The sequence below is a fragment of the Vigna unguiculata genome, chromosome 7, assembly GCF_037176805.1.
Source record: "Vigna unguiculata cultivar grain cowpea cultivar isolate G323 ecotype 2 chromosome 7, ASM3717680v1, whole genome shotgun sequence".
NCBI lineage: Eukaryota > Viridiplantae > Streptophyta > Magnoliopsida > Fabales > Fabaceae > Vigna > Vigna unguiculata.
The window spans coordinates 27,257,802-27,270,694 of record NC_140798.1 but is presented as its reverse complement, the minus strand read 5'-3'; the positions used below and the strand labels follow the sequence as shown (position 1 = coordinate 27,270,694).

General features: G+C 31.5%; 1 protein-coding gene across 2 annotated transcripts; it reads right to left on the bottom strand.

Annotated features, from left to right (window-relative positions):
• Nucleotides 1–2,300: 2,300 nt before the first annotated feature.
• Nucleotides 2,301–12,893, bottom strand: MCCA (methylcrotonyl-CoA carboxylase alpha chain). 2 transcript variants are annotated; one of them, XM_028080163.2, is made up of 16 exons: nucleotides 12,503–12,882; nucleotides 12,300–12,421; nucleotides 12,042–12,189; nucleotides 11,410–11,547; nucleotides 11,070–11,165; nucleotides 10,924–10,983; nucleotides 5,815–5,907; nucleotides 5,624–5,735; nucleotides 4,917–5,018; nucleotides 4,636–4,772; nucleotides 3,954–4,188; nucleotides 3,708–3,874; nucleotides 3,498–3,614; nucleotides 3,133–3,375; nucleotides 2,938–3,033; nucleotides 2,301–2,544 (listed from the first exon to the last, which is right to left on the bottom strand). In XM_028080163.2, the coding sequence occupies exons 1-16, from the start codon at nucleotides 12,836–12,838 to the stop codon at nucleotides 2,536–2,538; spliced, it is 2,211 nt and encodes a 736-aa protein (XP_027935964.1). In that variant the 5' UTR covers nucleotides 12,839–12,882; the 3' UTR covers nucleotides 2,301–2,535. The 2 variants fall into 2 exon arrangements, with proteins under 2 accessions (XP_027935964.1, XP_085532216.1); XM_085676090.1 differs by lacking the exons at nucleotides 2,301–2,544; nucleotides 2,938–3,033 and having other exon boundaries at nucleotides 3,219–3,409; nucleotides 12,503–12,893.

The window sequence follows — 12,893 nt, the reverse complement described above, 5'->3', positions numbered from 1 at the left end:
ATATTATGGTCACGGATGTCGACATCTAGTAAACTATGAAAACAAATGTTGCTTTTAGCAGGTCACGGATATGGACTTCCGATTAACTAAGTTACCCGTTGTTGAGATCGGATCATGGTTTTAAATATATTTTTTTTTCAAAATATTGTTATTTAATTTGTTGGTGATGATGTTATTTTGTTTGAATACTTTTTTTACGCTACCTATATATTTGTTTGTTGTTATTAAAAAGTTTTATTTTTTAATTCAGTTTTTAATTTGTTTTATAATTTTTTTCATTTGGGCACTTGAATGGTTATGGATGTCCACTTTCGTAATTGTCTTTCTTTAACAAATATTTTTTCTTTTTTTTTATTTTTTTTACTTCTTTTGTTAGTTTTTCCAATAATTATTTAATAATTGTTTTTTTATTTATTTTAATTATTTGATAAATGTATTAAAAAGAATTTAAAAAACTAATTAAAAAAATATGTGATTTGGATATCTGGTAAATGCGCTTTAAACGAATGTGAAATTTGTTGAACCCAATAATCTATAAAGGTTTTGTTAAATTTTGTTTTGAAATTTTTTGTGATTTTCTTTTTTTAAAGTATCGGTGTGTTTGTACTTTTTGAGGGAAAGAAGAGAAGAGGAGGAATTTGGATTCTGTGATTTTTATTTTTTTGGTATTATTCTTCTATTATATTTTTATAATACATTCCTTATTATTAGTTTTAATTTTTTAAATATTAAAAAAATATTTAAAATATCAAGTATATTTTTAATGTTCAGATAAGATAAAAAAAAGAACTGATAATTTTAATTTTTTAAATATTAAAAAGATATTTAAAATATCAAGTATATTTGATAAAAAAAAAGAACTAATAGAGAATCTGGAAAAGAGAAAGAAGAAAAACTGTAGATTGCGCATTAATTAGGAGAGAGAAGTTTACTTATATTTTAACAAGTTCAACAGAGGGTAATTTGAGAATTTTAAAATTTATTGGAGGTAATGAAGAAGTATTGAAGGTGCATAGAGAAACCCTTAAAATTACTTGCTAGTAATTATAAAGGCTTTGAGATAGTGTGAATTGAGTTTATAAATTACAAATCACGAAAGATGAGCTTATTAAATTATTGGCTGTAGAAGAAAAACAATTAAACTGTGGATACCAAAAATTACTCAATACAGAGCAGTTTCTTTGTGGACTTCCATAACTTTCTTCATGCATTTTCAAACTTCTTTATTTTTCATTTTGTTGTTTTTTGAATTATACAGTTAGAAAGTCATTTTTTTTACTCTCAATCCAGAAAGTATTCTAATTGTATAATTCAACAATTACTTTTTAATTTTCAAACTACAATTTTAAAACTTTTCAAATTGTACAATTTAAAAATTTCTTTTGATTTCAAATTGTGTGACTTTCAAATTGCATAAAAATGACTTTCACATTATATAATTCGGAAAGGGAAAAATGAGAAAAATTTATAGGGTACAGAAAGAAAGTTATGGAGGTGTAGGAAGAAAATGCTCATAAGTTTCTCCATAATATTCTTAGAAGAAAACATGAAAAATAGAAAAGTGTTCCCATGAACTACAATGAGCTTATACATAAATTGATAATCTGATTCTGTAAAAGTTTCTCATACATTTTACTTGAGTATGAACTAACTTTAAGTAACAAAATTATTTAATTTTTTTTCTAAAATTATTTATGTTAAAGTTTGTTATACAATGTGATAAGTTGAAGAAAAAAAAAACAGTTTATCCGGATCCGACGATTAAACACTTGGCTCGGTCTTCAGGTTAAAGTTGGATTTCAGGGGTACTTTCTTTGCAATATAAGAAAAGAGCTCATGCATCTCTGATCTCTATGCCTAAACTCCTAAACAATGTACTAATGAAAATCTCACGCTGTTTGTTGATCGAGCAAGCAATGATCTCTCTCATCTTCGGAAGAAGAAAACATTGTGACCCAGAACATACTCTACAACACAACAGGCATCTGCCGAATGTATCATCACATCACTTACAGTTATAATGACAATATATATATATATATATTCCAGATTTGAAGTTTCCTCTGAAACTCCAACAAAACATATTCAAATAACAACAGCATGTTTAGGAAATTATGGAGGAAAAACCTATGGTTAAAAATCAATGTGTGATTCTATTATGAGACCAAAGACGTGAAAGTTTAAATTTTGGCTCTTCACTTTGGTAGCAGTGTCCTTGTTTTCCCCAAGACATGGTGGTTTCTGACTATCCCATTATTTTTAGGCGTATGCGCATGGAAAAAGACTGATGGAAGAATATATAAACATGAAGCAATTTGTGGTCTTATTATTTAGTTAGTGGAGGAACTATTTGCATTATTGTAGAGTACATGTCATCCTTTGTAACTTGAAAAATTAAGTTACAAGGACTTCTAAGTAATCAAATTCAAGGCGTTCGGTTGTCCCTCCTCCTGTGTGCAAGCAAGTATCCATTCAGATAGAGGCCCTGTTGCCAAAATCTTGACATAAAGGTAAAGCTGTAATCCGTGTGAGATTTTATTGATCCTGTCCAAGCACCACAATCAGCATTACTCATGATCTAAGAAGTGTGGACACTAACATACTTTATTACCAGATTCAGTAATGTTGAAGAATAATATATAATGAGAAATGCTAATTAAACATATAAATGTTGCAAAAGAATAATTTATTTCAACACACAGTCCACATAAATTCACATTTCCATCTGCATTGTTATTTTTACCTATTTAAACAAGCAGACTGTCTTTAAGTATCATTAGTCATTGCAAAACAAAAAATGAAATAAACATCAACATCATAACAGAATAATATTGAAACAATGTGATACAATTAGATACTGAAACATGAAAGCAAAAAGAATTGGTAGAATAACCTGGCCATGGCTAATGAAAAGAATAACAAAGGTAATTAACTAACCTTTACACTGAAAAGAACACTGCCATCTGAAACCTGTTCACCAACCGTGACTTGAAGTTCATGCACATAACCAGAAGATGGTGCCTTTACAACATGCTAGAAGTACAGAACATTGTTGGTTATATATAACGTTCTGAATATATAAATAAAGCAGATAAAGAGAAGTTTCCAACGTCACAGAGCAATTGTACAAACCTCCATCTTCATTGCTTCTAATACTAACACAGGTTGACCTTCCTCTACTCTTGTCTTGTTCTCCACTAGAACTTTAACTACCAAGCCTGCCATGGGTGCCACAACTGTCCCTCGAGGATTGGCAGATGTTTCAACTTTGGGTTTATCATGTAATTCTCCATCCTCAGATAAATCCAGGCCTAACTTCTCTTTGAAATAATGATGATGGGATCCTTGCCAAATATGAATGTGCCTTATTTGATCCTGAGTTCCAGGAAAATCAAACTTGTCTTATAAGCTGAAGAAATGTATTTGACAATCAAGATGTTTTTACCAAATCAATCCACATAAACTCAAAATTCAACTATGCGGTGGAAAACATTTACCTTTGAATAAACAGCTACATTAACATCATTGATTACACCACCAGCTTCAACTCTAAAATGGCGATCTTTTACATATGATGCTTTGACGTCTAAAACAGGATATCCATTTTCTTCTGTCTGGAAGAAACAAACAATATCATCTTGAATCAACATTTTAGATAATACGTGGCACAATTAAACAGGAAAAAAAATTACTATTTCACACAGTACCTCAATCAGGTATCTCCCAGCAGGCTGACAGGTGATGGTAAGCATCATGGTCTTTGAGCTACCACTATCATATTCATTTTCCCATTCAAGTTCCATTTTACGCTTAGCCTGATGATGAACTCTAAAAGGCGGAGAAGAATACCATATAGGGAGTAAGCTGCTACCCCCTGAAAATACAGATGTAAATATCAAGGAAATAAACAAAAGCAACTCCGTACTTTACAAAACAAGAATGAGACAGTTTACCAGGGGGATTTCTTGCCGATATGAAATGCTCTTTCTCAATGAGACATGCGGCCACTAGAGATGCATTATGTCTAGCAGCTTCGTATGCTTCTTTGACAGACACTGAGTTGTTAGCATCTCCAAAGAGGTCTTCTTTGTAATTATCAATAAAATGAGTCTCCACATTGCCATTTGCAAATGCCCCGTGGTTAGCTAGCTTTAGAATGAAGTTGACATTGGTTGGTAAACCTGCAACCTGTACAGGAAGATATTAGCAATTTAAACATGAGCAAATTTTAAAAAGACATGATACAGCTAGAAAGTGTTTTTTTACTTAAAACTACTTCAATCTCTATTGTATACGGAGAGGGGGATGAAATGTCTAGTGTTTAGGATTTGACTTTTGAAGGGGCTTTTGTTTATTTTTATAAAAAATATAACATAACTACTAATTTAAAAATAAAAGTTTGCCCTTCCTTCCCTTTTTCTCCAAAACCCAACACAAACACCCTTAGTTTCTTACATGTCTGAACACTTCATCACCCCCATCTGGACCATGTCCACCCTTGCCCCAAAGGTTATAAATATAGAATCTAATAAAGGGTAACTAATATAACATCTCAACTTAGAAAAAGTCAATTTACTGCAAAATCTCACCAACATTTCACATAGTACACAGGTAATACAAAAAATTTTAGTCTACCTGAAACTTTGACAAACTATCCTTCAGTTTGACCAATGCAGAAGCACGATTGTCTCCCCACACCACAAGCTTAGCAATCATAGGATCATAGTGCATGCTAACAGTGTCTCCTTGTCTAACCCCAGTCTCCAACCGAACTGCCAAAACAGCAGATTTTAAGTAAGCAAAAAAAGAAAGATCCACAAATCTAAATTGGAGTTTCATGCTCTTCAAACAAAGCACTGAGGAAAATTTCTAGATCCACCATAAATAAATTAGCAATTTAATTTTGCATATCTGACCTTCAGATGAGACTGGGACATGATAATGGTGTAGAACTCCAGTTGCTGGAAGAAACCCTTTTTGAACATTTTCAGCATAGATTCGAGCTTCAAAAGCATGGCCTGCCAATGCCATCACAAAAAGAATTATAATATACAGAAACTTTAATGTCTGCATAATAGATGGATGGAACTTTACACATGTTCTCGCGATAGTATAATAAAGAGTTGACAAACCACAATTCAATAAATAGTGGTTTACAAAAAAAATTCTAATTTTGTTAATTTTCAGAAATACCAGCTCAGTTTGCCTAATCATTGCATACAATTTTAGAGGATGTCACTAAGATGACCTCCAGTAATTAGTCATAAATATTGGTAAGAGTTCTTTTTCTTTTTGCTGAGTATATAACATAATTTAGGCCTATAGTTTACACTCAGATTAAATCAAATATTTAAACCTATTCATACCAGTTATACAGATTATTTTACACATATTGTGACTTTTCTGTCTTCTGGCTTAGTAGCTGAGAAAGCAACCAAATGTATAATCTAAGCACATATTTTAGTTGAACAAATACAGATCCAACTGTCAATTCTAAGACATCAAAAACTCATTATGTTTAATATGAAACTAAGCAAAGCAAACTCTCAAATTCACCCTCACTGCTACACTTAAAAATGAAAAAAGGGTAGGAAGAAAGTAAAGATAGGAAAGGAAGCATCACCTGATATGGGTACCTGTGATTGACTCAATGGAAGAGTTTCTCCATTGGCAACGAGAATTTGCCATTCAACAAGATCCTGACCAACAATCATTTCTGTGACAGGATGCTCAACCTGTATCAAATTCCCCATCTTACACTTCTTGCAAGCGCTGATTCTAAGATGAAGTGACAGCAAAAATTAATACAAGCACCTGAAGACGTGTATTCATCTCCATGAAGTAAAACTCGTCAGAGACTGTATCAACTATAAACTCCACAGTCCCAGCACTGTAATAATTAACTGCCTTCAGCCATAAAAAAAAATATGAAATCAGTGGCTAATATAAAATAGAAAAGAAAAATTGCCAACAAAATTCTAAATCAATCTGGTCATGAATACAAGTTATCTAAAGATTTTCAGACTCAGCCAAAATCAATGAACCAATTACTTGAAATCCTTTAGCACTTGATGAAGCTATTGCATATGGCTGAGAAAGTACAATTTAACATTTTGAAATAAAAGGACTTTACCTTTGCTGCAGAAACAGAAGCCTCACCTAAGTGTGCATGAAAGTCATTTGTATATTTATGCTATTAAGCGAACAAATAATTAATAACTATCAAACTATCCAAAAAGCCTACCAATGCCAATGCATTTGTACTACAACAACACACCTTAGACCTCCAAACATAAGTATCAATTTCATTACAACATAACACGAGCAACCTTTGTTTCCTTTACTTAGACCTTTGCGGGGGTATTTATATTAACATGCTTTTATGAGTCTGACACTAAAATAAATGTAAGAGCTTAAAGTCTTACTAAGACCAAAGCCAAAGGTAAAAGCTAACATATTAATTTTCTTTGAATACAATTTGTGATTCTTGCATCCTTTTGGAATTGGATGGTTCTTAATTTTTTAATATAGGTTTTTTTTTTTTAAATGTCTCAGTAGTGTATTTACGTAAGTGTGGCCTTTACTTGGATCTTTGTGTAGATGTTTATATCAACTTGCTTTTGTGAGTTTGAGAATAAAGCAGATGTAGGAATTCGGATCTTTATAAGATTGAAGCAAAGGGTAAGAGTTAACATACTAATTGTCTTCGAATCGCAAGAATTTGAAATTAAAAGTTGTTGTAGAAAAATGGGATCCCTGCATAATCGGTTAGCCCAAGCAATAGTTGTAGGGCTTCTAGTTTCGTTCAGCAATTTAACTCACTTCAGACAGTATAGGTTATTAAAGGGATTGAGATCAAAATCTGGCTTCCCTAGTAGAATATCTAATATATGCATGATACATTTTCTTTCATTACAACTTCTAAACCATTCATTTATAGGTTTTCCTCATCCCACTATCAAACCTCATCACTTCTTTCTCAACTGCTTCCTGCGCCTACCTATCCACATTCCTTGCAAAATTACCTTCTTACTTTGTCTATGACTATTGTGTTTATCCATGTACTTTCTATCATCAACAGTTAAGGGTCAACATTATATTAGGAAAATTGTTAAATTATCATAAGGTTTGTCATTACTATATTAAGTTTATCAAACTGATAAAGGGAATACCTTTTTCACCATATCGAATTGGGATATGCAAAGGAGTAGTTCCATGTGTTATAAACTTTTACTATAGATTTAAATACAAGTTATGTCACTGAGTTTCCATACATGATTCATGGCCTTTAGATCAAATTCATCTAACAAATGCAAAATTTTCATGTTATTTTTTTGAATTCCATTTCATATAGTCTCATGGTTGACTTTGGTCATTTTGACATTTGTAGGGAGGATAAAGTAGTTTTAGAGTTTCAGGATCAGGTAAAGTGCATACTTCAGGATTCAGTAGTTTAGGAGTTTCTCAAATATAACATTTTTGCTCTGTTTTTTTACATATTGTTCTCATGAATAAATGCATGTATGTTTGACATTCTATGTAATTCGAAATGTTGTTGAAATGTTGCTTCCCTACTAACCTATTTGCACACAAAGGCTAGCAACTTTACTGATATGTTGAGTTTGGTACTGCAATTGTTGTAATTATAATTAAAACCTAGTTATTTATAGGTAATTAGCATGTACTTATTATGCTGCATATTTGTAGGCTAACATGACATCTGCCATGATAAGAAAGGAGAATGTAGGTTTCTGAGGGAAAAAATTAGTAAAGACTCAAACTTATATCATGCACAATTTTAAAAATGCTCAAAAATCAAGGGCAATATATGGTATGTGAACACCCCTACAACTAATTGTTTATTAGTGCAATTGGTATATAGCCTAAAGAAATTGCTAATGTTTCTGGTGTACAAATTTAAAATTATAAAAGAAATAATAACTAGAAGTTATTCTATTTATGCATTGATTGGTACATATAAATTGCATTTTTATTGTCTTAAGAAAATGTTTATTCAAATTATTTTATTAAGTAGTGATCATATTGTTTTTTATTAGATATGATTTGTGTCATGGACTGTTAAAAGTAGACTGTAATTAGAAAATGTTATTTTTAATGTGATACATCCAAGGTGAGTAAGAGTAATGTATACCTTCCATTTCATTGAGGCCTGTAAAATTAGTTATTATTGTGTTCTGTTTTTCCTATTTCTTAATGTGGTGGCGGAGTAATTGGTTGAGAGCAACAAAGTTTTTAATTTATTGGAAGGAAAAACATAATTCAAAGACCACATAATTAATCTAACACAAGCAAAGATTAAGCCTACAAGAGGTAATATAATATTTCTTCCAATTAATTGTTTTAGTTTAAATGTTATGTTAGTTGTGTGTCCAAAACAATTAGAACTATTTAAATTAAACTTTTAGGATCATGGCTAGTTTCTATATCTAACACTCGTGTCACAATTCTAAGTTGCGTTGCAAATAAATGACGATGAAATAGATATCAAAAAATTCAAGGAAAATTTATGGAGTATGTACTATTTTGTTTTCTTTATTTAGTTGGTATAATTTAAATTGAATAAATAATAAATCAAGATTATACTCAATTAATAACTATTTAAATGATATTTTCTACAATTCCTTCGAACAAAATGAGTCAGATTTAAGATCTAAGTCAAATCATTAAAAGATTATAAATAATGATCAAGAAAGAAGTAAAATGATTGCAATATCACAATAGTAGGTGCAATTTAAATTGAATAAATAATAAACCAAGGTTATACTAAATTAATAATTATTTAAATGATATTTTCTAGAATTTCTTCCTACAAAATGAGTCAGAGTTAAGATCTAAGTCAAATGATTAAAAGATCATAATATAATGATCAAGAAATGATTGCAAGATCACTAAGATATTTAAGTAAGAAAAAAAAAAAAAACTTAAGCTTTTGTAATGTTGGTATATAGGTTTCATTAATTGTTTTTGTTTTTGGTATTGTGGAAAGTGTGTTTAATATACTTTATAGACACGAGTAGCCAAAGTTAGTATGTATATAATTGTATTTAAAGTTGCATTCGCAAAATATACAAGGTAATCTTAAATTTAGGGACACATTACAAATTTTTTATATCGAAATTTACTGACTAAAGATGCAAGGCAAGACTATGATCATTTAATTTACTTACATAAATGCAACAAAATTTTAGTAAAAGCTGAATTCGAAAAAGAATATACAATTTTAAAGTTTAAAAAACCAAATCATAAACATTCAAACTTTATTTTAGAAAATATGAATTGAAAATACAACAATACAATCCAATTATTTAGATTTCGATTTATAAAATCCAAATTAGTTTTTTCACAAAATATAGATTTGGATTTAATTTCAATCCAATATTTTAGATTTGGAATGGATTTGAATTTAATTCATTTCCAATAATTGGATAAGATTTTTCAAAATTAAATTCATACATCTCTTAACTAAATACTAAACACCAACATGAAACTGCACAACATATTGTGGTTTTATTAACCTACCTACATCATAATTTTATGGAAATGTCATAATTTATTTATATGAATATGACTCGAGATTTCGCATTTCACCTTTAAAAATTGAAAAAAGTAATAAATTTATTACTTAGGAACAAATATGTAAAATATGACAAATTGCAACTTAATCTATTAAATACTTTTCCTAACTATTTTGATAATTACAAATTTTCAAATTTATTTATTCAAAATAGTACTTAAGTTAAATTTGTAAACAATAACAATACATATTTTAGTTCAAATTAATTTGTTATTAAAATTACACATAATAAGATAAATGGAAAATATATTCTAATATGGGGCCGTAGCAAATCACATTAAAAACTTAAAATGATACTAAAATGTCCATATAATTCCAAAACAGAATTATAAATTACAAACATAACATATAACATAAACAAAACAAAACGCTAATACACTTCTAAAACACATAAAACCATACCAAAATGTCAGTATACTATTATCCTAAATAGAGACAGAACACAGTAATTTATTCCAGAAAATACTAGAATGCAAAAGCTAATTAGGAAATTTTAAAGTAGTTATGATGCAATTATCCTCTCTAGATAACCCCAAATCTAATTTGATGAAGCTTTCCATCCTAAATTCATTATCTACTCATAATGAAAAGTGTACAATAATTCTTAGAAACATAATAAATAAGCGATTGTTATTGTGTGAATTTAAATTAAAATCATATGTACTAAAGTCTTCAACATAAAAAATATAAATTATTGTCATCATAAAAGTACCACTACAAGAAAACTCTTAAACAATGACGAATTTTAATAACAAAAAATGTTAGAGACCAATTTTCTAATTAAAGACCATTTATTTTAGTAGTCAAAACCTTGGTAGCTAATGTTAGTCACCAATTTAAAAACCAATTAATAATAGAAACTACTTTATTTATCAATTTAGAGACTAATTATAATTTTTTGAACTATTTTAGTTGACAATAATGTGTAGTTTATAAATTGGTACCTAAATTGGTCTACTTTAGTTATAAATTTAGAGGCCAATTATAATTTTTTGAACTATTAGTTGCCAATAATGTTTAGTTTATGAATTGGTCAGTATAGTAACTAATTATATTTTGTTACTAAAATTGGTCATTATTCAAATATTTTCTTGTAGTCTACTACGACTTTATAAATTAGATGCTTCAATGGTAAGTATCAATAAAGTATTCTAAAGTATCGGACACGGATATGCGTCTGACATATATACGTGACCCAAATTAAAGTATCAGTACATCATAGCATAAACCAAAGAACCAATTATTCCTAATGCTTGAACACTTGATGAAAAACTATTGAAAGTGGCTGAGAAAGTACAGTTTAGCATTTTCAAATAAAAGGGGTTTACCTTTGCTGCAGAAACAGCAGCTTGACCTAAGTGTGCGCGAAAGTCGGCAGAAATGTTTGGCTGCAAATTGAATTATTACAAGTTCTTAAGTACAGCAAAATTTAAAAAGGAAACTAAATATCAAAGACATGAAATGGAAGCCATACAGCTGGAGCTTCTTCAATTATTTTTTGGTGTCTTCTCTGAACACTGCAATCTCGCTCATTCAAATGCAGAACATTCCCATGTTTATCCCCAAATATCTACATTAACAGAAAGTAGTCTGTAATAAAATCCAAGCAGTGAGACATCACATTCTCTATTGATGCCAGTACTTTAATGCCATTGTTCCAGTAAAATTCTGAAATAGGTAAAAACAGAGTTTCAGGACTAATCTAAAAGACTATCCACCACTAGGAACTTTTAGTTTTCAGAAGAAATGTAAGGAACCAATGAAGCTTCAAGGAGAAATATGACAGTATAGTGATAAAAAAATGAGCATAATACTTGGACTTCTATATGTCTTGGCCGTGTAATATACTTCTCCAGCAATATAGTGTTGACACCAAAAGAAGCTGCTGCTTCCCGTTGTGCTGCTAGGAATGATTCAACAAACTCCTCTGGAGTGTTCACAATTCTCATACCCTACAATATTCACATTGCCCAAATTCAACCGAGTGAAACTGTAAGCTTTCAGCAATAGATATTCTCAGAAATATCTCTCAATCATCTACTTTCCCCATAAAAGAAATCCAGAATTCTCAGAATAAACATTCAGCTCTGAAACAAGTACAAACAAACCTAAATGAGTTACCACACATCATAATAATGATCCGCATTAAGCAATCACCTATCAGTGAAAACGAGATGACCAAGGTCCCCATAAAAAATTTAGAATCACAGCAACTTAAAACCATCACGAGGAATTTGTGATCAGAACCACAGGGAATGCAAAAAACCTACACAGTTCAGACTAAATTCTGGAGGTAACAACACACTTTTTACAGTTCTATTAATAAACATCCAACTAAGAGAGTACTTCTATGATTGAATATGAAATAAAGAAAAGTAGCAAACCCCAGCAACTAGATTAAGGATAAGGAAACGGAATAACTTGTGAATGTCGAGATCGGAAGCACCTTTCCTCCACCACCATGGGTTGGCTTAATTAGGACTGGATATCCAATCTTATCAGCTTCCAACTTCATTCTCTCAATATCTTGATCATCTCCGTGATATCCAGGCACAAGAGGCACCCCTGCAGCTCCCATTATTCTCTTCGATGCACTGCCATCATCAATGCAAAAATAAATAAATAAATAGAATAAAATAATTAGAAAAGGATAAGAAGAAAACGCACTCATAACACATCATGATGAAATTTAACTCTACGGTACCTCTTGTCTCCCATGTCACGAATTGCAGATGCAGGAGGCCCAATAAACGTGAGACCACTGTCCTCACAAAGCTTAGCGAAGACAGCACTCTCGGACAAGAATCCATACCCAGGGTGAATAGCCTAATAACCGAAACTACACGTGTCATCATTGGATTGGCAATTAGACAAAGAGGAAAAACGAAGGGAGTGAAGAGGGTTGACCTGTGCGCCGGAGCGAATGGCGGCGTCGACGATGGTGGTTCCGTTCAAGTAACTGAGGCGCGCCGGTGGCGGCCCGATTCGGATGGCCTCGTCGGCGGAGGCCACGTGTAGCGAGTCCCTATCGGCGTCGCTGTACACTGCGACGGTTTGAATGCCGAGCCTCCGTGCGGTGCGCATGATCCTGCAAGCTATTTCACCGCGGTTAGCTACTAGAATCTTCTCGATGCGATGGCTGTTGCTGTCGGCGTTGGAGAATGCTCGTGCGCACACGTGCGAGTGGGAGAGCGTGGTGCGGGTGATGATAATCTTTCTGCGGAGTAATGCCAGAGAAGCCATGGTGGTAGGTTCGTAGATGTGGCGAATGTAGAGAGTGTGTTGTTATAATACGAAT

Excerpts from the sequence above, each read along its gene's own strand:
- MCCA (XM_028080163.2), bottom strand. The coding sequence starts at position 12,838 with ATGGCTTCTCTGGCATTACTCCGCAGAAAGATTATCATCACCCGCACC. Across the intron at positions 11,548-12,041 it reads CCCATGGTGGTGGAGGAAAG|GGTATGAGAATTGTGAACAC; the intron begins GTGCTTCCGATC and ends TGAATATTGTAG. Across the intron at positions 10,984-11,069 it reads TAATTGAAGAAGCTCCAGCT|CCAAACATTTCTGCCGACTT; the intron begins GTATGGCTTCCA and ends TTCAATTTGCAG.